General features: G+C 42.0%; 1 protein-coding gene across 2 annotated transcripts; it reads right to left on the bottom strand.

Moving 5' to 3' along the window:
• Positions 4,574-22,987, bottom strand: LAPTM4A (lysosomal protein transmembrane 4 alpha). 2 transcript variants are annotated; one of them, XM_021087809.1, is made up of 8 exons: positions 21,589-21,837; positions 13,981-14,101; positions 13,821-13,878; positions 10,219-10,295; positions 9,990-10,112; positions 7,254-7,349; positions 6,473-6,571; positions 4,654-5,188 (listed from the first exon to the last, which is right to left on the bottom strand). In XM_021087809.1, the coding sequence occupies exons 2-8, from the start codon at positions 14,020-14,022 to the stop codon at positions 5,114-5,116; spliced, it is 570 nt and encodes a 189-aa protein (XP_020943468.1). In that variant the 5' UTR covers positions 14,023-14,101; positions 21,589-21,837; the 3' UTR covers positions 4,654-5,113. The 2 variants fall into 2 exon arrangements, with proteins under 2 accessions (XP_005662781.1, XP_020943468.1); XM_005662724.3 differs by lacking the exon at positions 13,821-13,878 and having other exon boundaries at positions 4,574-5,188; positions 21,589-22,987.

Raw genomic sequence — 23,285 nt, 5'->3', positions numbered from 1 at the left:
TGTTACTCTCTAATCAAAGGTCACAAAAGCACTTCAAGCTCAAGCACATCAAGCAATGAACACATCCTCTTCTTTAATGAAAGCCCTCTTCTTTATTCATTTCTGCTAGTGGTTCTGGTATTCTCCCAGTTACAGAAGCATGAAGTTTTTGTGTCTTTCCTTTCTTGATCCCTTTATAAATCTTTATCTGCTCAAATCTGTCCAATTCTCAAGGCTTATCTCAAAGCACCTCATTATAGCAAGTTTATTCTTTTCTTTCCAGCCAGACATGATCCCCAAAGGAGAGAGAGGAGAAGGCTGGAAGAAATACTTGAAGAATAATGGCTGAAAAAAATCTCCAAACTTGATGAAACCTATAAATCCCGATTCAAGGCCAAAGAACCTCAGCCACAAGAAATACACACACACATACACACTACATTTAAAATGTACATAATGTAAAAAATGTACAAATAAAAATATACAGTCAAGGAACATCATAAACACATTGTCAAAATAAGTGATAGAGAAAAGCTTTTAATCACCCGAAGGAAAAAAAAAAAGAAAAGAGAATTTCTATACAGAAGAACAAAACTTGAAGACAGCAAAATTCTCAGTGGAAACATTGTGTACCAAAAGTGCAATAATGTCTTTAAAGTACTGAATGAAAAACAAAAACAAAAACCTGACAACCTAGCATTCCATACCCTGGGAAAATATCTTTTGGAAACAAAGGTAAATTAAAGACATTTTCAGACACACAAAAGCCAAAAGAATCCATCAGCCACAGAACCACACTGCAAAAAAAAAAAAAAAAAAAAAATAGTTCACACACTTGGGCCAACGAAAAATGATAACAGTTGGAAATATCAATTTACAAAAGGAATGAAGAGACCAGAAATGGTAGCTAAAGGGGTACATAGGCAAGTCTTTAAATTGTTTTTCCCTTCAAAAGATAACTGTTTATCCAAAAATAAGAGTCACAGAAATCAGAGGAAGAAGAAATCTGGTCCACCGTTTATTTGCAGAGTTGTTTACTGAAGTCCTTCAACTGATGCAAGGGCCAGGAATATAAATCAGATTTCCTGAAGCCTTGTCCAGATTTTGAGTACTTAACTAAATAATGACAGATACAAAGCTCCTTTCTATCAGACCAGAAAACACTCTTTTTTGGTTTTCAGGTCAATACTTTGCTTCCCCTCTTCAGGCCTTCCTCTAGCCATTCCTCACTCACAGCCCCCCTTGTGATAATATTTGCACAGTGTTTTAAAGCTGCCAACTCTCCCATGTCTGTTACCTCACTTGATCCTAAAAACAACTCCAAGAAGCCCGTAGGTCAGGAATGTGCATCCTCTTGAATTTACAGATGCAGAAACTGAAGCTCAGATCCCAGGGAAATTTCCCAAGGTGAGAGAGGAAGAGCTTGGGAAAGTTGGGAAGTGAACGTCAATCTTGTGACTCCAGCTCATGGAGTCATCCCACTGGCCCATTCTGCCTCTCTCATGTGCCCGAATTTCATGTTATTTGGCAACATTCACCTTGTTATGCAGTTATTTTCTCATACTTGCAATTGTGACTTTTATAGAAAAACAAAGCAACCTCAGAAAAGCAAAAGCACTTTTTCTTTCAGTCAACTCTTGGGCTTATTTCCAACATGTTCCTTCTCTAAAAGCAAAAGACCTGAAAATGCTACCCCTAGCATTTGCTGACAAAGAACTCTGGAGCAATTAGACTTAGGACAAACTAAGTTTCACAGTGGCTGGGCAGGCTGGAAAACAGCGCACTTAGCACACCACCCAAGCAAAGGAATAAAATGTATGGTTTATCAAGTGGAAAGTCTCTTGCTTTCAAGACCCTTTAAATGTGGGTGTGGTGTGCCCATTTAGATGATACCTGATATCTGCTAAATAATATAACGAGCATGGAGTCAAATGGATTCATTCAGTAAACATTTACTCCCCACCACCCAGTTTGTGTCAGTCATTGTGCTAAGGGCTGTAAATGGAAAAAAAGAAGCCCTTATTGCCAAGTTGACCACTAACAGAGGCACAGATAAAATATAGCATGAGCTGTAATGGAGGTACATTGCTGCTGGAGGAGAAAGAAGCAGGCCAATCTACCAAATCATGGGTCCTAAGCCACTTCACTGAAAGCCTGTTTGCCAAAGGATCAGAGGAGAGAACGATCAACTTACAGAATTTACCGTTTACTAAAATCTTTGAAGTCATATTTAAAAATTATTTCAATAGACCTAAGTGTATTCTTTCGAGTACTTGTGACAAGTCTGCCCTTGTGCTAAGCATTGTACACACTCGCCTTTATCTTAGGAAATTATTGTCCAAATTAGAGCTCACAGAGGAGTTCCCGTCGTGGCGCAGTGGTTAACGAATCCGACTAGGAACCATGAGGTTGCGGGTTCGGTCCCTGCCCTTGCTCAGTGGGTTAACGATCCGGCGTTGCCATGAGCTGTGGTGTAGGTTGCAGACGTGGCTCGGATCCTGTGTTGCTGTGGCTCTGGCGTAGGCCGGTGGCTACGGCTCCGATTCGACCCCTAGGCTGGGAACCTCCATATGCCGCGGGAGCGGCCCAAGAAATAGAAACAACAACAACAAAAGACAAAAAAAAAAAAGACAAAAAAAAAAAAAAAAGCTCACAGAGGTGAAGGAGCCTGGCCACACCCACATGGTACATCTGTGGCTAAACTGTGGTTTAAAACCAAGTGTGTCCTAATCAATTACCTGATTTCTCAACAACTCTTCTACACCGCTGCTGCTTTTTGTTATGTACCAGGGCAGGCACTTGAAGCGGAGCATTTATTTACAACTCTTGTGAGTTATGAATCCTCTTCTAGATGAGAAAACTGATTCAGAGAAGTTGTACCATACGTCACTTCAGGACTCTCACCTGTTTGGAAGCTTCCAGTAGGTTCTTGTCCACTAGAAGACAGTCATCATAGGGACCTACAATGGCCAACTCAATATCCCTCTGAGCTGTCGCCCACCATTACTCTCTTCTCTCTCCACTCACCAAGCTCGCTATCTTCTTTGCTTTTTTAGGGCTGCATTTGCAGCATGTGGAAGTTCCCAGGCTAGGGGCTGAACCAGAGCTGGAGCTACAGCCTATGCCACAGCCCTGGCAATGCAGGAATCTGAGCCACATCTGCACCCTAGGCTGCAGCTCACCACAACGCCACATCCTTAACCCGCTGAGCAAGGCCAGGGACTGAATCCGCATCCTCATGGATACTAGTCAGGTTCTTAACCTGCTGGGCCACAACTGCAACTCCAAGCTTGCTACTTTCAAACATACCCAGCATGCCTGGATGCTCCTCCTCCCTCATGCACCAAGGTTTACATGTCATCCTCGTAAGTGTGGCCTTTGACACTGTTTAAAACTGCACCCCAAATCCCTTTTGTTTCTTTTTCCCTCCATAGCTCTATCACTATCTAGTTTGTAGTTGCCAGGGATTAAATCCTGTACCTGTTGCACCACAAGGGAACTTCCAACATGACATTTCTTGCACTTGGAACAAAGTATATGCTCAAAACTTAGTGGCTAATTGCATGAAACTTTTGCTCAAGATTATACAGAAGGGAGAACTAGGTCTTGAACCCAACAGATAATCCCTAGGGCCATGCTCTTTATATTCCAGTAAGTGTGCTCATGATGCCAGAGAGACTGTATAGTCTGGTGAGCTCCATTTTGGCAGTAAGGGCCTCACAGGCCCCAGAAGCAGCTGGAACTTTACAGAGCTTTTGCAGCTACATTCACAGTGGTAAGTAAAAGATGAGTGCGTGGAGCAAGACAGCCCAAATCAGAATAGAGTGGCATGGACAAGTGCAGGCGTGGGTGGGAACAGGAGAGACCAGAATAGATTAAAAATAGGTGAACCTCAAAATATTTTGAAGGCTAGGTAGTGGATAATGTTGAATGAGGACTGAAGTTAGAAAGGATAGCAGAACTTTGGGATTTAGGAGGGCATGGGTATCTCCTGAGTCATTTTTGTGGGAATATGAAGGGAGCATCAAACTTAGATGGTGAAATGTATCAACTACTCAAGGTAAAGTTGCTTCCTATTAAAAAAAAAAAAAAAAACAAGGCTAAACATTTATCTTTCAATCTTATTTCTACTTAAACTTTAGAATCAAATATACTAAATAACCCATTGAAGTTTTTCTCTAGCACTAGCAGAGGGGAAAAAAAAAATTAACTTTTAAAGGCAAACAGTTCTGACATTATTTACTAGGATATTTAACTGTCATGTGACAACAGAATTCCCTCAATTGGACAATGACCCCTTAACAACAACAAATTTCTCCTCTTCTTTGGAGAAATAATTGGGACTAATACATTATGACTGTTCTGGTCTAAGGCCTGTGTCCTCTCCTGGCAGACAGACCTGCTGTAAATGAAGAAGTGACTAGAGGCCATGATGGTCCACTATTTCCCACCCAGGAATAGCGCTGAGTTGGTCCACTGAGCTGGGCTATGGCTATTTTCAAAGTATCAAAAAACCATGGCAGAGAGTTTATTATAATGGAAAATGTTGCATTTTACCTACCAAAAGAGGATGACAGATGAAAAAACAACAATAAATATTTAAGAGATTTATTAAAGCATCTTATCACAAAGATGGAAACACGTACAAATTAGAAACATGCAACCATCATCACCCACAGTCAAGATAAAATGTAGTATATTTTTTGTTTTTTTCACAGCTGAAAACTTCAGATCTTATACTAAACTTGCCCACCCCGAGTATTTACTTCATTCTTCCTGAAAGTATCCAGGGCAGCAAATAACCAAAATACAAACTGTGATATGAAGAAAGTGCAAAGTTAAAAAAGATTATGTGTGGAGAATGCCCCCTTCCCACCCCCCAATCAAAGGCAAACAATGGCATTTTGCTCTTAACCTAGATTGTCTTCAAAAACTATTAAAATGTAATATACTGAACAAAACAACAAAAGTCTTTTCATAGATATCCAACAAGCTTGTTAGTGTTTGAAAATAAATGCTTAAAGTAAAATGTACTTTATATCAAACAAGTTTGAAGAGCCCTGTATTGCAGCATTCTGTAAAATAAACAAGACGAAAAGCTGGTATAGGGTTTATTGACAAAGGCAGCATTTCTTCAGGCAGGTATGTAAGGAGGCGGGGGTTCTTTCTCAGGCATCTTCACTGCCATTTCATAGGTTGGCAAAACATACTGAAGAGAGAAAAAAATTACATTGACTTAATTCTCCTTTAAAATCCTACTTGGAATAATTCCGCTTTCAGATTTAATACCTTAACTAGGGGTACACAAACCTACAGAGAAGAACTGAAAAAACTGTCAGCTAGGTGCCCCTGACCTGGGGGCAATGTGGGGAGTTAGGGGCACAGACCCTCCACATAGCTGAAAATCCACATATCACTGCGTCTGCCCTCTGTGTCTGCAGTTGCACATCTGCGGAATCAACGCAGATGCTGCAGTACCGTAGAATTTACTGGTGACAAACATCCGCTTATCAGTGGGCCCTCGCCGCTCAAACCCATGCCGTCCAAGAGCCAATTGTAGCCGCTGAGAGAAGAGATGACTAACAACCTAGAATTTTATGTGCAGGTTACGAGGCTCTGATCAAGGCTGCTAGAGATGCATGACGGAAGCAGGTCAGGCAGACAAAACCCTGCTTCTGAACAGACCCAGGCCACCAGGATGCCTTGACACAAGGTATGTGCCACTGCCCGCCCCTCACTCCACTGTGACTGAGAGAGCAGCAGTGCCAAGCACACCTCAGGGATTGAGGATCGCTCAAGGGCCCCGCTGAACCATGCTAAAGGACGCCTCCAACATGAGGCTGGATCCTGAATTTCATCTGAATCTGTGGTTAAAGGATCAAGTACTTGTATTATTTGCTCCAAGGTCAAGGGCACACCTATGGAGGAGGGTGGCTTTTTTGAACCTAAGTGACTCTCACGTGACAGACTAACCCTACAGAGGCCACATCCATTCCACATGTTGGAAACCTGGGAGGACAGCACAGCGGCAACTGAGGGCCTGGGAGGTAGGCCTCCCCAACAGATTCATGAAATCCGCTGCATTTACCTCCCCAGAGGAAAATCAGCTTCCCCTCTGGATCATACTGATGTTTCCGGAAAGCAACACAAGATTCAGCTGATGGAAGTACGCTGCCTTAGAAGTTCCCAAAGCCAAGAGCCTGGCACTGCTCACAATACTGTCCCCTGTCTGATCCCCCCCTCAAAGTGTGATACTTGGAGAACACTTATGAACCCAACCTATTGGCCAAACTGACTGAGACGAGCAGTGCAGGGTGCCTCTAGCCCGTGTTCTCGGGATTCCAACTGGGAAATGCCGAGACGTGTGAATTTACCCTTTTCCATACCCTAAACCACAGTTACGGCAATGACAAGAAAGTGGAGATCCAGGTGCTCCTCTTGGGAATAATCCACAGTGGCTCCCCAAGTTTTACTATGTTAAAGGGGCCTTCACCTGTGGAGGTGCTTCAAAGGCAGGATACACAGCAATCTCTGGCATGTTTCTGTTGTTGATGTATTTGTAACAGTTCCAAACACAGTTGATTAGATAAGCCTAAAAGAATACAAACAAAATTTACATATGCTGGAAACTCAGCAGACTCGGTGCTCTAAAATAAGCGTCTTAGAGTGCTCTCTCCCGCTTTCTCTACGGAGAAGGGATCTCTATCCGCTTGGACCTAGCGCAGGCCAGGTGCTCCCCCTACCTGCCCTCACTCAAATGTCACAGGTTTTATTACCACTGTGGTTGTTGGCTTGCTTGCTTGTTTGTTTTTGGCTGCACTTACGGCATGCAGAAAGTCCTGGGACAGGGAGGAAGCCTGTGCCACAGCAGTGACAACACGGGATTCCTAACCCGCTGCGCCACTCGGACACTCCTATTACCACTATCTAACAGAGAGATCAGAGTTTGGGGGTTCAAGTGTGACCACTGTGCTGCAGGAGAAATGCTACTTCTGAACCTTGGGAATTTTAACTTATTTTCAATCCTAATCATGAACCATGTCCAAAAGCATAATGATGTTCCTTCCACTTAGGAAGAATCCTGGCATTTCTAACCATTTGCCTGAAAACAAAAGGAAGAACATTCCCTAGAAGTTATCTCTACCACCACGTCAGAATAAACACTCACTCACTGCTGACTGCAAGGAGACAAGGTAAAAAGAAGGCTCAGATGAACCGTGTCACTGTCCAAACGCCCCCACCCCCCACCCCCAAGTATTCAGTCAGCAACTCACCTTAAAAATGATGAACAAGGCAAAGAACACAAGAACAATGAACAGGAGGCAGCTGGAGTCCAATGCCAGGAGGTCGTCTTTATAGGGGAAATCAGGCTATAAAAAAGGAGGGGGGTGAACAGCCAGAGCAGAAGGGATTTTTAGAGCAGGCAAACTCTTCTGTATGACATCATAATGGTGAGTACATGTCATTACACACTGGTCCAAACCCCCAGAAGGCACAACACCCAAAGTGAGCCCTAAGTACACCATGGACCTCAGACACATACACCCTGTAACTCAGCCATGGCGCATGTACTCTGTGGTTACCTAGAGAGCATCTTAAGAATACAAACACAAGGCACCCAAGTCAGAACTGATATTCTAATAAAAACTTATAAACAGAATTTAACTCAAAATACTCTCAAGCCTCATCATTAATGCATGCTATTGATCACTTAAAATGTATGAATACCTAGACTACTCCTCAGAGTCTAAACCGAGCTTGTTTTCTCTTTATTTTATATCTTTCCGGCCTCTGGTCTATCTCCTTTACATGACCCCAGATATGTCCCTGGATCACTGAGTTACTCAGTTGGGAGATGCCAAGATTAACTATTCCGTCCTACGTGGGGAAAATAATTTTTTAAAAGCCAAGTGTCAATTAATTTCAACACTCATCAGAAAGGGACACAAAGAAGGTATGCCCCTGATTATGAAGCCTGGGATTATACTATTTCCTGGCGACATATGATGTTTTATTGAGAAGGATCAGCTGTATTTATTTATTCAAATATTTCTTTAGCATTTACTGCATACATGGCAATGAGCCAGGTCCAGGGAGAAGGGTATTACAAAAGAATAATTTAGGATTTACATACAAGCTGGCCAACAAAGAAAATATTTTCCAGTCTGAGACACCAAGTGAATAAAACAGAAGGGAGAAACCACTGGGGTTCTATAAAAGCAGTAGTAAATTCCTTTCGATGTTTTTCTATAAAGTTCATTTTATTTTTTAAAACATACAATTATTTTAATGGAAATGCCAACACAAAGACCCAAATAACTTTACATTTTCATTAAAAAGCAGCACACAGAAATCCCGAAGGACCAAAAAACAAAACAGAAAAACACGAAAGAAAGAAAAAGAAAATCATATCCGCATACCAATCCCAAACCCTAGCTAAGGGTGTTCTTGTGATAAAACTGTTAAGCCTTCATCTAGAAATCAAAAAGGGTCAGCTTCTTGATTTCTAGAAATCGAAAATGGTGAATGCTAGAAATTTTACTCAGAAGGTTTGCAGATTTTCAGCCAGAGATGACAGATCGGAGAGAACTAAGCTTAGGAAGCTGCTGACCACGGCTGAGCAGGTCTGCAGGCTCTGCCCCGGTTCGTCTCCCCAGCCCTATCTCATGTTGCTCCTGTCCCTGCATGTGGGTGAGGCCGCCAAGGTTCTCCTTTAGTCTCCTGACACTGTCAGCTGCCCTCCCGCCTCCAGGTAGCTCTTAGACAGAACGCCTTCTTCTGCACTTTCCCTCCCCTCAGTCCTATGCAGACTCTGGAGGGCAATTCAAACCTTACTTCCCAGGCCAGGTCTGCTATCTGTGTGACACCCACTCACAAAGCAGCCAACACTTTTCCTTCCCTGCTTTTATCACGATGTTAACTCAATAACTGTCAACTTCTGGAGTTCCCGTTGTGGCTCAGTGGTAACAAACTCAAGCAGTATTCATGAGGACGAGGGCTTGGATCCCTGGCCTCACTCAGTGGGTTAAGGATCCGGCACTGCCGTGAGCTGCAGTGTAGGTGGAAGACGCAGCTCAGATCCGGGGTTGCTGTGGCTGCGGTGTGGGCCAGTGGCTATGGCTCCGATTCGACCCCCAGCCTGGGAACTTCCATATGCCTCGGATTCAACCCTAAAAAAAACAAAAAACAGTCAACTTTCCAATTCTTTCACTTTAAAGTCAGTTTTACTGACACAGCTCTAGGACCTAGCAGAGTGCCCTGCACACAGGAAGCAATCAACAAATGTTTTCTGCGTGAATGAATGATAAACTTGGTGGTATGCAAAATGGACTATCTGAAGTGGGTTTCGAGAAAACAACTCTTCTATAAGACAGCATTTCTGAAATAAACTTTCATTTATCTGGATCCTTCACCTCCACCCAGACCTTACGTCAGGCCAGAGTGCTCCCTGCCCCTCCACCGCACGGCTTTGACCTTCGAGCCTCCTTTGCTGCTGTCATGGGGGGCCCTAATTCATTATCGCAGACGAGACCATCATTGCTTAACTCCCCACATACACGCGTTTGCTCCTTGAAGAAAAGAAGTTTTGTTTACAGCTACACCATTCACTAACAGTTTGCCCAGGAGAGAACGAAGGCTACAGCGGGCACTCAAATATCTACAGGTACTTGCAAAGACAGAAAGCCATGACTCTAATGAGTGCCAAATACCGTCAGAGTATTGTATGTTTCATATGCTCTAAAGTTGAAATACTCCTGAGGTTCTAGGATATCCAGCTTGAGGGACTTAATATAGGATTATCTACATGGTATGGTAAAAATATATTCTATTTTCATCTTAATGGAGTCAACATGATTGTTAAAAGCAGGAATAGTAATTATTTTAAAACGCTAAATCATAAACAGGGTAGGTTAAAATAAAAATAGTATCTAAAAGCTGACTCTGAATTTCAATGTAAATATTTTACCTAAAATGAGAAAAAAAAAAGTTTAATTAGCATACACACTTACTAATTGATCCAGATATTCTTTGATTCTTGGCAAGTAAGTTAGAGAACTGATAGCAACCAGGCAGCTGAGAACGAAGTCAAAAAGCCGGTAACAGAAGAATGGAATCAACCAACCCACTTGATACTGAGGGAAAAAAATAGCAACCACAACATCACATCACATATGTGAAATAGCTAAGTAGCACTCAGTAAAAGCCAAACTCTAAAAGGTAAAAACATAGGATACTTACAGAAATTGCTCCATAAACCAGCATTGAACTGATTATAAACATAAGAACAGAGACCGCAAAAAGAACACAGGCATTATCTAAGAAAACAAGAACAAAAAAAGCTAATTAAGCTACTTACATAACAAAAATAAAGCTCTTCATAACAAAATAGTAGGGGTTTGTTGTTGTTGTTGTTTTTTGTCTTTTTGCCATTTCTTGGGCTGCTCCTGCGGCATACGGAGGTTCCCAGGCTAGGCGTCAAATCAGAGCTGTAGCCACCAGCCTACACCACAGCCACAGAAAATGCAGGATCCGAGCCGTTTGCAACCTACACCACAGCTCACAGCAATGCCAGATCCTTGACCCACTGAGAAAGGCCAGGGATTGAACCTGCAACCTCATGGTTCCTAGTCGGATTCGTTAACCACTGAGCCACCATAGGAACTCCCAAAATAGTGTTTTAAAAGCTAGCTTTAAAACATCTGAATTATTTTCAAGACTGGCTATGAAAACATCCAAGGCCAAAAAAGTAAAAAAAAAAAAAAAAAAAATCTGCCTCAGCATTAAGTAATGAAACTTGAGAAATGTGTGCCTTTGTTTTTCTTGTTTGTTAAACTGCCTCAAGTTGCTGACACTGACTTAGGATAGCATGTGAACCAGGTCCTCTGCCAGGGAGACAGACCTCTGTCCAGAGCCTAACTTCTGAAGACGTGCAAATAGATAATTATAATTCAATGTGGCAAGTGCTACCACAGAAGCAGAAACAATTAGTTTTGCCTACAGAACTCATGAAAAAATATGAAAGAAATGAACCAAGTTGGGTCTTGTGAGACAAGGAGGATTTAACTGGAGTGAAAGGCTGGTATTTGCTTAAGAGACAGACGTCTTTAACACAGAATGCTACAGATGCCCTTGCTTGCCTTAGATAAAACACATCATCTGAAATCCAAGGTTTCCATCAACCCCCATCTCAACATCTGAACTCTCCACCCAGCATCCCTCCAACCTTGGCTCCTCTGCTACACAAGGGTCTATTTTCTTCTTCATTCAGCAGTTCCTCAGGTTGCTCCCTTTTTTTACATTAATCCAGGTTCACTAAACTTTCTCACAAAGCACCCAGGTAGTCTCAATCAAAACAAAACAAAAAAGCATGCAAGTAATCTCAAAAAAAAAAAAAAAAAAAAAAAAAAAACTAAACCATATTTGACTTACTAGCACAAATATGAAGTTGACTCCATGCCTCTTGCATGAAGAATCTGAATGATTAGACTAAATGCTGAATGTTCTCACTATCAGATAAATGTCATGTACTATCCTGTCACCTGGCAATACAAATGGTATCAATATGTGGCACTAAACTAAGAATAGCCTTCTTCACATTTTCCTAGAGGATGTAGGACAGCTAAATGTCAGGGATGTAAAGGGCCTCCCTGCCTCAGCACACGAAATGGCTCTAGGATGGCTCAAGGGAAGAATTATTTTTATTATTATTTTTAAATGTTCTGGCCACACCCACGGCATACAGAAGTTCCTGTGCCATGGACTGAATCTGAACCACTGCGGCAGCAACGCTGGATCCTTTAACCCAGTGTGCCAGCCCGGGGATCAAACCTGCACCTCTGCAGTGACCCGAGCCACTGCAGTTGGGAGTCTTAACCCACTGCCCCACAGTGGGAACCCCCAGGAAGAACTAAACGAAGTATGAAGTTATACAGGACTGGTACTGACAAACTTGAAAGAAAAGTTTGTACTTCAAACAATCAGCTTTCAAGAATCTGTTATTAGCAGATTACACATTTATTTCATTTTCTTAAAATACTGAAGGTGAAGTTCAAGGTCTTCCACTGGAGCAACAAATAGCAAAACAGAGGAGAGAGGTGGTGGTGGGTAGGAAACATATTCAATGCCTCTGACAAGTCGCTCCAGCATTTGCAAATTAATAAAGCAAACAAAATACGAGGGGCTAGATGCCAGAGAAGAACCTCAGGTTTCCACCCACCACCACAATGAAACCTCCTCTGGGAGGTCCTTGAGTGTTCATCAATTTCCATAGTGAACACAAATAAAGACAAATTCATACATGAAAAACTGCGTGCATATGCTGCAGAAGTATCTCTTACATACTGAGTGTCATCCCTTTTCAGCTGATTAAAAATAATCACAAACCTCATTAAAAAACTGGTAATCAGGTGTTCCCATCGTGGCTCAGTGGTAACGAACCCGACTAGTACCCATGAGAGAACTCTGGTTCAATCCCAGCCTGGCTCAGTGGGTTAAGGACCATTGCCGTGAGCTGTGGTGTAGGTCACAGATATGGCTCAGATCCCGCATTGCTGTGACTGTGGCTGTGGGCAGTAGTTAGTAGCTAGAACTAGAGCTCCGATTCGACCCCTAGCCTGGGAATTTCCATATGCCAAGGGTGTGACCCTAATAACATTAAAAAAAACAAAAACAAAAAAAACACACCTTGCAATCACACCAATGATCAGAAATTAACTTTGTGCTCACTGGCTCTGTTTTTACATTCCAAAGAAACACCAACTATCATATGACTAAGAATTATGCATTTTTATATTCTCTTAACAGGGCTTTGGGGAATTCCTGTTGTAGTGCAGCAGAAACGAATCTGACTAGTATCCATAAGGACACAGGTTCGATCCCTGACATCGCTCAGTGGGTCGGGAATCCAGCCTTGCTACAAGCTGTGGTGTAGGTCGCAGATGCGGCTCGGATCCCGAGTTGCTGTGGTGCAGGCTGGCAGCTGTGGCTCTGATTCAACCCATAGCCTGGGAAAACTTCCATATCCCTCAGGTACGGCCCTAAAAAGCAAAAAAAAAAAAAAAAGGGGAGGGGGCTTGGTAGACTATAATCAACAAAATCTAACAGTGAATACATGTGATTTTCTCTACAAAAGGGAGAACACTCATGCAACATGCAACAGACCTGTGACTTCTCTGCAGCTTTAGCAAAAGGGCTAGTTGTACAGACGTTTAAGACTCTCAATGACCCTGAATCCTTTCCTATACCTCAATTTTAAGAGGAACACACATGAAAAGGGAAAATTCTGACATTAGCTGGTTCAGTAAAATTTTACAGCTAAAATTAGTGTTTTATAAATGCCAAAAATCGCCACTGGAAACTAGTTATATTTTTCTATTCTGGATTTAAAGAAAAACAGATTACTCAGAAAAAAAATAAATGCCAGAAGGAATGTTTCTGTATATTCTTGGTATTTCTGCTCTCAATCTGACAACAAAATCAAAGCACTATACTAGAAAAGACAATCAGGAGACTCGTTCAAAAAAAAACCAGAAACACTTTAAAAACACAGTATGTTCAACTGTTACTAGTATCTCACTACAATGTATAACAGATGCCACAAAAATGCTACCTGGTTTCTAGAAATAGGTTAGACCTATGGACAATGAATCATTTAAATTAATAACCAATTAAAAAAAAAAAAACAACTTCACTGATGGATCAGAAACAATAAATCATTTAAATTAATAACCAATTAAAAAAAAACCCTTCACTGATGGATCAAATGTAATGAAATACAGAGCTTTATGACAAAAGCTAAACTAGGAGTTCTGTGGCACAGCAGGTTAAGGATCTGGCATTACCACTGTGGTGGCTCTGGTTGCTCCTGTGGCACAGCTTTGATCCCAAGCCCAGGAACTTCTATAGGCCAGCGACAGGAGAGAGAAAAGAGGAAAAAAAGTTTAATCCTCTAAATAGTAAGTATGTGTAATTAGCAGGAGATATTTTCAACTAAAAACATACCTGCCATTCTCTCAGATGAATAGTAATTGCCAATGACTTCATACTGAATGTTGACAGCTGGCACTGAGTTTGGATGTGTCACCTCAACAGTCAGCAAAATTGCCATCAACAGGTTGACCACCTATGAAAGACAACATTTTGTCGATTACATTATTAACAAAGAACCAGTCTTTAGCACAATCTTTAGATGTCTGCTTAACATTGTTTTACTTGAAGTAACAAAGACCTAAAAAAGGGACTACCTGTGAGATAAAATACACAATACCACTTTAAGAATAGCTTAAAATAGGAGCTCCCATGTTGCACAGTAGAGAAAGGATCTAGTGTTATCACTGCAGCGGCCCAGGCCTGGGAGTTCTCTTGTGGTGCAGCATGTTAAGGATCCTGCATCGTCACTGCAGAGGCTCTGGTTGCTCCTGTGGCATGGGTTTGATCCCTGGCCCGGGAACTTCCACAAGCTGAGGACAGGGCCAAAAAATTAAAAAAAAAAAAAGTCTATCTGGTCCAGAAGAACATCCTGAAACTTTGTCGAACATCTTGTTGAAATCCCATCATGATATCTAGTCTACCAGGGTGTAACTCCAACTGGAAAAGGAAATTCTTTCTGCCTCAAGCTATTAATGTTAGCTGTAACAGTTATCCCAGGAGGCATCACTTCCTTTAAGTGCTCCAAACAAGCCCTCTAATGATTTGATAGGAAATCTCAGGGAGGATTGGAATAGGTTTCCCTATCTAAAGTTCACAGAATCTGTCTTCCTTGCCTTTGTGAAAAGCCGAACATTTGATACTTTCAAGGGATAGCTGAGCTTTATCAAGAGTATTTGAAACAATCTCTACTTTGTAGCCCTCTTCTGACCACCCTGAGTGATAAATAACACACAGCTTAACAGTTAAAGGCATTCCATACTCTCTAAGATAAGCAGTCCAAGTTTTATCTTTAAGATAAACAACATCACAGTATCTAATTCAGAATCAATTGAGGATACACTATAAATCAAGTAAATTTGCACAGATTACTTCACTTATTCCTCACAACAACCTTGTCAAGTATTAACACCCATTTGCAGGTGGGGAAACTAAGGTTCTTCAGCAAAGTGAAGTACCTTGAGTTAAGCTCACTGAGCTGCTAAGAGGAGCTAGGATACAAACCCTGGTTCTCTTTAAGACATCCTGCCTCTTAGCACTGCAGGATTACTTACAACCATTCCTAAGCAACACCTGTTTTGAGATCTTTCCAAAAGAAACCATTATCTAAGGGTATAAAATGTTTATACTTTACTTCTAAATAAAACATGCTCAGGTACATGCCTTTTCCCTTGCACTGCTGAAAAGCTAGGCATTTTACCCTTCAAAAGCTTGTGAAAGAGACTATATGTAAGAATCTCTTGTAAGAGACTATATGTGCAAGGTGACTCCCCAGTTGAAGGCTGATTTTTTTTATTGCCCCCCCCTTTTCTTTTCAGGGCCATACCTGCGGCATATGGAGGTTCCCAGGCTAGGGGTTGAATGGGAGCTACAGCTGCCTGCCTACACCACAGCCACAGCAATGCCAAATCCGAGCTGCATCTGTGCACCAGATCCTTAAGCCACTGAGCAGTGACAGGGATCGAACCCGCATCCTCATGGATACTAGTCAGGTTCATTACTGCTGACTCACAACGGGAACTCCTACTGTCCTTTTTTATTGCAATGGGTCTTGGACAGTGTATGTGGTGTACGATTAGGTGAATTAATTATTGAACAATCAGATATATCTACCAAAACAACTGTATCTTCTGTGTATAGAAATCAGTTCTAAATCAACTCGGAAAACTTTTCTTTGTTAAGCACAATACAGTCACAGTTTAAAAGCTCAGACTGTACAGAAAAATACTCTCATGTCAAGAAAAACACACAAACTCAATTACTAAATGAAGGAAACGACACACCAAAATTATTTAGGAGTTTAACCTAACACTGTAAATAAAGTATATTTCAATAAAATAAATTTAAAAAAATTATAAAGAGTTTCGAGTTCCCATCGTGGCTCAGTGGTTAACGAATCTGACTAGGAACTATGAGGTTTTGGGTTCGATCCCTGGCCTTGCTCAGTGGGTTGAGGATCTGGCGTTGCCATGAGTTGTGGTGTAGGTTGCAGACACAGCTCAGACCTGGCGTTGCTGTGGCTCTGGCATAGGCTGGTGGCTACAGCTCCGATTCGACCCCTAGCCTGGGAACCTCCATATGCCGTGGGGAGCAGCCCTATAAAAGGCAAAAAGACAAAAAAAAAAAAAAAAATTAAGAGTTTAATTTCCCTTTTAAAAATATTTGTATCACATGTAGGATTTATACAAATCTCTTCTCTTCTATGGGTAAGTCACAGACTCACCCACTATCACCATCTCCAGCATTAGGGACACTTCAAATTTCATTTCATTGTGAGTCATACTCCTGAATATCAAACAATCCATCACAGTTCTAATCAAAAGGACCAAGAAATTAGTTAAAACAAGGTAAAATAAGTTCAGTACTACTCCACTAAAAGCTCACATTTTCAAATCTTCATTGAATTCATTATATTTCATTAGAATCCCAACTTGTATTTTAGTACTACATCCTGTGATCTTAAAGATTCATCACTGAGCACCTACTTGTGCTCATATATAGACCCTATCCTATTTGCCTTTTTTTTTTTGCTGTTGTTGTTTTTTGGCCCCGCCCACAGCATGTGGATGTTTCCCAGGCCAGGAATCAAAACCGGCCACAGCAGCGACCCAAGTTGATGCAGTGACAACACTGCAGTGACAACTTGGGATCCTTAACCCACTGCACCACAAGGATGAAATCCCTATCCTACTTGCTTTTGGTTACAATAGATATTTCTACTAAGCTCCATATAGCATTTTTCAAAATATACATAAAACTAACTTTATGGTCTTGTAAGATAAAATTTCTCTGGAGAGCAACAGCCTACAAACCAATCCAGAATATTTACTTCTGATTCATTTTTTCCCTTTTACTGCATTCAGGAAAGAAAACTAGTAAAAATGTAATTAAAATAATGACCGGCTTTTAAACCTAGTAATATGGAGAGGTACAGAATGCAGCATATATACAAATAGGTAACAGCAGGGGCAATGGCCACACCAATGGAGAAGTACTGGAGTTAGTGGGTTAAACAGTATGGTCTGTGTTACATTTCTGTAAGCCCTTTGCACACTTAAAATAAGCATACAACAACAGAGAACAGATGTGTCAGATTTCAGTTGTTTCAAAGGAACGGTGTCAGATCCTTGGAGGCACTCAGCCTCCAGAAAGTAATTCCTCTCAGCTTTTTCATTTCACTGCCACACCCATCCCAGAAGATTCCTTGAAGACTGGTTTTTGTTTCTGTATGTGTTGTTTTTTTTTTTAATCATTATTCTTTACTTTCCTCAGAGCGTGTTTAGCCACACGCCAATATGTGCGAAGACTGTAATTAGAACAATGTCTCAGGGCATGCTGATGAGGGTCTGGGCAAGTCAGCAGAGAGCTGCCATCAGATAGAGATCAAAGCTGACCATCTTTAAAACTACTTTTGTTAAATATACATGTATTACAATCAAATGTTCGTATATAGTTGTTTACCAGATGTGCAGTTACAAATGAGTTATTTCTACTATTTTTGGAGACAATTCATTTAACGAATGTCTAATGAATACTTCCAATGCTCTAATTATTAAGTTACTACTTAACACATTTTATACAAGAAGACAAATCATCTTCCTCCCTCAGGGAGGGTATTCTTTTGTGCAGGAGAAAAATTTTAAAAAGATCATCACACTAATGTGTAATCAGTACTATTCAGTAAGTACATACAAATAGGTATGCAGTAACTTTTCCAAGTACATAGCAAGGACACTAGATCCCTCTGGCTGGGAAGCTACAAAGCGCCACCAAGAAAAGAAGTGAAGTAACCATTAAAAAACTAACTGGAATTGGCAAAATGGCTGTTAATGACAGAAGCTGTGACGAGTGAATGGGAGGTTTTTATACTATTTCACCATTTTTGTGTCGTTGAGATTTTTCTCAATAGTTTTAAAAAGTGACTTGAGGAGGGAGCATTTTGGTGAGCAAGAATAGCATAGGCAAAGGCACTGAGGCAAAAAAAAAAAGGGGGGGGGTTTGAGACAAGATTCTAACTTGGAAATACAAACAAGCTATACTTTACTTAAAGGAGTCAGGGGCGGGAACTAGAAACAATATAGCTTGAGGTAGCCTGTCTTCAAGTCTTTCCCAGCTACCTAACTTTTAGATTCTTTACACTTAAGATGCTCATGAAAAGTGAGCCATATATTAAATCTTTCCACCAACCTAAAATTATACCAAACGCTCCCAATGTCTTTTTGTACTACACCATTAACTGCGAAGGAGGACGCCCTTGCAGCAACTCCTAAGCTCATTTTCAATCGTTCAATAAACATCTGAACTTATACCACATAAGAAACTGTTGTTTAAAATCGTCTGGCTTCAAAATATTCAATAAATGATAGAGAAAACAACTGATGAATGTCAGAGTTTAAAGCGCAACTCATTCTGAAATTTCCTAACACTTAAACCAGGTATTCTGCCAGGCATGCTTCTTTCAAATCTAAATGCCAAAGGCTAACACCTCAGAGCTGGTGCATATAACTGGTTCTAGCTTCTGTGTCTGGTGTTCTACCGCACTATTTAATATCACAATTAATCCTTCAATATACAGTGTACACGCACCTTAACAGTAGACCAGAAGGAGTTGCTAGAAATGCAATGACACTGTATCAGATACAAAGTCACTGACACAGTGTCTGCCCCAGCAGGAGGGAGGACTGCACCCCCACCTTCCAAACAGCACAGGATCATCTAAAGAGGATCATCAATATTCTACCACCTGGAACAGCAGAGGAAGAGGATCCTGACAAGGTACCTGGAGAGGGAAGTGACATTCTACTTCACCCACTCCTGTAGTATTCCTGTCTTAATAAAGAAGCTTTTCTTTAGCAACAAAATGCAACTATGTGGACAAGTCCTCTGTTTGTGTCTCCCTGGTCTTGTTTTTCTAAATGTCATGTGTCTTCCCAACTAAGCAGAAAAGTGTGCATTTACACTGCTATGATTCTGAAGCCACACTTTTCAAAGTCACCGGCAAAAACTGTAATTGCCAAAACCAACGGCCTTTTCCAGTCCTTAATCTAATTTGAATCTGATACTACTGACCACTTCCTTCTCCCTTGAAACTGTACCATAAATTGCATGGTTGTATCTGTGCTCCAAAGTTCTTTGCAATAGCATCAATATCTTAAAGGCAGATGCCAGAGTCAAGGCAAGAAACACTTGGGAGCCTGTGTGTGGCAGATAATAAGAATACAAAAGACGAATAACATAGGTCCCAGTGATTTATCCTTTTTGTATGTGCACCATAGCCATACATTGTAGATGATCAAGATCTCTTAAAACATGTTAATTAATTTAGGCAGCTAGTAATATTCTCCTAACCAGAAAAATCTGTGCAAAGAAACAATATCCATGGCACTTTTTTTTTTAATGAAACTAAAGCACGGATTTTTTTCTCATGTCGAGTCCTTCCAGTGGGAGACAGAATTAAAACTCCCCGCTCTCTAGTTCAGAAGAAATGCCCTTACTAAAGTTCTTCCCTCTGCATTTTGAGTTTTGTGGTTTATAGCTCCTACTCTTCCCTGCTATTCCTTTAATTTTTATGAGCTGAGCCCACAGCATCAAAAAAATCTGCCTTGGAAAGAAATACAGCCAATTACATTCAGATGGCTGAAATTGAGATGGTGCTTATTTTCTTCTTGAGGAGGAGTTAGAAATCCTTTGTTCTGTGAATGGAGGGAAGAATCTGAGAAGAAACAGGAAAATTAAGCTTGCAGGCAAGAGTCCCAGGCTGCTGGGCTCTCTCAGTTAAGTAGGAGGGAAGGTTATCTTCCAAAGAGGCAAGGTTGAGTCTTGAGGACCCTAAAGATTTGAATTATTCAGGGAAAGCAGAGCTAAGGACAAACAAAAGAAACTGAAGACCCAGACGCTGAGCAATATGAAGAAACACAGCCTGGGAACCTCCATATGCCACGGGTTCGACCCTAAAAAGAAACACAATGCTGCTACTGCCATGAACTTAATCAATGTCCAGTGTTACAAATTAGTTAAAATATAAAACAAGGGGGAGGGGGGTCTCTGTGGAGGAAATGTGATTTAACTATAGCACTAAGATGATGTTTCCTAACATAAAAGTACAGGAAATATTACAATAAATTTTGAAACATGCAAATAAGCCTACACAGTCAAGTTTTGTTGTTTTTAATGTACATTAAAACAGACTGTAAAAACACAGCAATCAGGAATAATGGGGAGCTCAGGTAGCCCCCTGGGGGTGGGCCATGAACCTGTATCTATCTGCCTGAGGATGATTTTCAACTGGTGTTTGGCAAATGATAATAGTTTCGATGGAGGCTTTGGGGTAGCAAGTAAAGAGAAGAAAGGCAAAAAGAATGTGTGGTAAAGCTCTTCCTTTTTTGCAGTTCAGAGAAGTTATCAGAAAACTGCAGTCTCACTAATGCCACAGTTTCCCAAACCAAAAGTAATACAAATTTTTAAAATCACGAAGTCATTAGCAAATGTGGCCAAGTACACAACATGAGGTTTGTCAAAACGTCTGTAAAGTCATCATAACTACCTAAATAGAATCACATATTTAGAAGTCACAAATTAGCTTATTTACTATATGGGTACTGGAGATGATAAGAAATCACAAAGGTATTACTAGTGAACCCCCCAATCAATAACACCGTCAACTTGGTTATGACATAAAATTACACAGATCTTAAAACACAGAGAATGCTAGCATATGTAGCCAAAACGGAAGAGGCTGTCAATAAAGGTCTCAAAAAAATGGAATGGGTCTGATAGCATAAGCGTCTCAAGAGCAGGGTAGGGGAACTGTATCAGGAAAAGGCAAATCGAGTCTAAGTAAATCCTGGTAAATGGTATTACCGCTAGGCCAATGTCCAGACTCACAACAGAGGCCTTTCTGCCTACATCACAAACACAATGTAACAAATAAGATCCAAGGAACCACAAACAACTGCTTTGAAACCAGATCTGTCACTTTTCCTTCAGGCAAGGCATAATATTAAAACTACGCTGCATATATGAAGGTCTGGTCCTAATTGTCTCGTTAGGAAAAACAAATTCCAGGAAGCACTGGGGGAGGGGAGAGTTCTTTCAGATCACGGAAGCACACAAAAAGATCTCGAAACCTGGTAATTTCCAGAATCCCCCACACCAAAACCTAGCACCCTCATCCCGCCCCCCACCCACTGCCCGCTACTCCTCTGCCTTTCCCAATCCTGCTTTTCTCCTCTTAACCCTACCAAGCAACAACCTTCCCATCGCCACCCAACCCCTCCGATTCCGAGACACTCTCCCCACCTCAAAGTTAGAGCCCACCCCCCCCGCAAAGAAGGTCCTCTACGCCTCCCGCCCCACCCCCTCCCAGTGGGAACACTCACTTCCTTTCGGACCAGCCCCCCTCCCACTTCCCACTCTTGGGCACTCCCCCCAGGGCTTCTATCCCCGCGCCTCGCCCGCCCTTACCATGTACCAGGTCCCCAGGATGATCGTCCCGGTGCGGACATGGCAACAGCCGCAGCACCGGGTGCTGTAGAACCGGTCGCTGCGGCTCCGCTTGAAAGTCATGGACACCATCGGGAAACTCGTGGGCCTCGTTCGTGGCCGGGCCCCTGACAAACGCCTTCCGCCCAGCGGTTGATACCAGACGGCTCTCTCAAAGCGTCCAAAACCAAACGACGCGTCTTCAAGCCAGCCCCCGGCCAGGGCCCCAGCCAAGAGGCTTCGCACCTGCGCACTGAGTACCGAGCGCCACTCTCGCGCGAGTTCCTTTTAGCCTTTTTCTCCACCTTTCCCGCACTCAGGCCAATAGAAGAGCGAAAAGCTGGGCGGACGCGGCCCTTGATTGGAAAAGCCTGGAGATTGACAAGACTCACGCCCAATCAGAATCGCAACTCGTCTTAGCACTAATAAATCCCCGCCTCTCACGTGAGGGCATGAGCTAGCTCGTCGGTCTAGAGGAGTTCTGGTTGGGGGCGAGGTCGGTAGTTCACCATTCCCAAGAGAAGCGTTTGATGGCAAAAAGGAGAGGCGAGATGAGGTGGGTGGCGGAAAGCCTGCACGAAGGACTTTTCTGAGTGACGTCTGCCACGTACCGCTTCCGAAGTGTCACGGGACAACAGCTGCTCACGTGACCTTTGCGCGCAGTTTGATTATTGGGCTGGTCAGGGGCGGGGCCTGTGAGGAAGGGGCGGGGCGGGGCTAATTCCCGCTCCGGGGCCTTTTCGACTGAAGAAATTCGGGACTTCCTGGAGGAGTAAGGTTAGGTTTCTGTTTTAACTCACACTGACGCCTCCATGGTAGAAGCAAAGAAATACCATTCCCTGCCAAGGGCAGCTAAGAAGGATTGAGAAAAATAGAAGCAAAATAAAGTGGAAGAACTGCTTAGCTCCTGGGTAATGATAGAGTGACGTTTATACGGAAAAATTATGAAACACAATGACACACAAGGAAACACAATTTCACAAAAATGGTGAAACACAGGGACCTAGGCGTTTTCCGTGAAAAACCAGCCATTGTCTGGCTCACTTTTCTGGGTATTCTGCATCTACAGGGGCTCTCCATCTTTCCTTGTGGAGCTAAGGGAGCAAAGAATGTCATCTGCCCATTTCAGTAAACAAAGGAAATTGTGGCATCAAGGCATCAGCCTCTGAAGCCACCACCAGTGGGTGGTACACCCTGAGGGGATTCAGGATAGCAGAAAAATAGGTTGCTGGCACTCGATGGTAAGGTGCATATCAAAGGGATAGTTTCAGTAAGCCTAGACTCTTGGATTTTACCATAAATGGAAAAGCCCTGTGATCTTGATGTTCTGACTACCTGGGATTTTTTTGTAAAAAACCGCTGTATATCCGCTGCTTCTTTACCTCTTTAGAACAGCCCCTGAGAGCTGTCTGAGAGAATGTCTCCTGGACTCAAGTCCTCAGTAAATCTGGCAAATAAAACATAGTTCTCAGCTTTTAGGTTGTGCATGGTTTTTTTGTTTTTTGGGTTTTTTTCAGTAGACATCTGTTCAACTCTAAATTGTAGATAACTGATAGCAAGAGGAAATATTCTTCTTGTCCATCAAACTTCTTGTTGAATTCCCCCTCCTTGGAAAAAGCCATTTTGCAGCTATTTGTAAATTCTTTTCCCAGTCCTGGTTTGAACAATGTAAGTAGTTA

Source organism: Sus scrofa, chromosome 3, assembly GCF_000003025.6.
Source record: "Sus scrofa isolate TJ Tabasco breed Duroc chromosome 3, Sscrofa11.1, whole genome shotgun sequence".
NCBI classification, from domain to species: domain Eukaryota; kingdom Metazoa; phylum Chordata; class Mammalia; order Artiodactyla; family Suidae; genus Sus; species Sus scrofa.
Note: the sequence above shows the minus strand (reverse complement) of the source record. Positions and strands in the feature narration are given on the sequence as shown.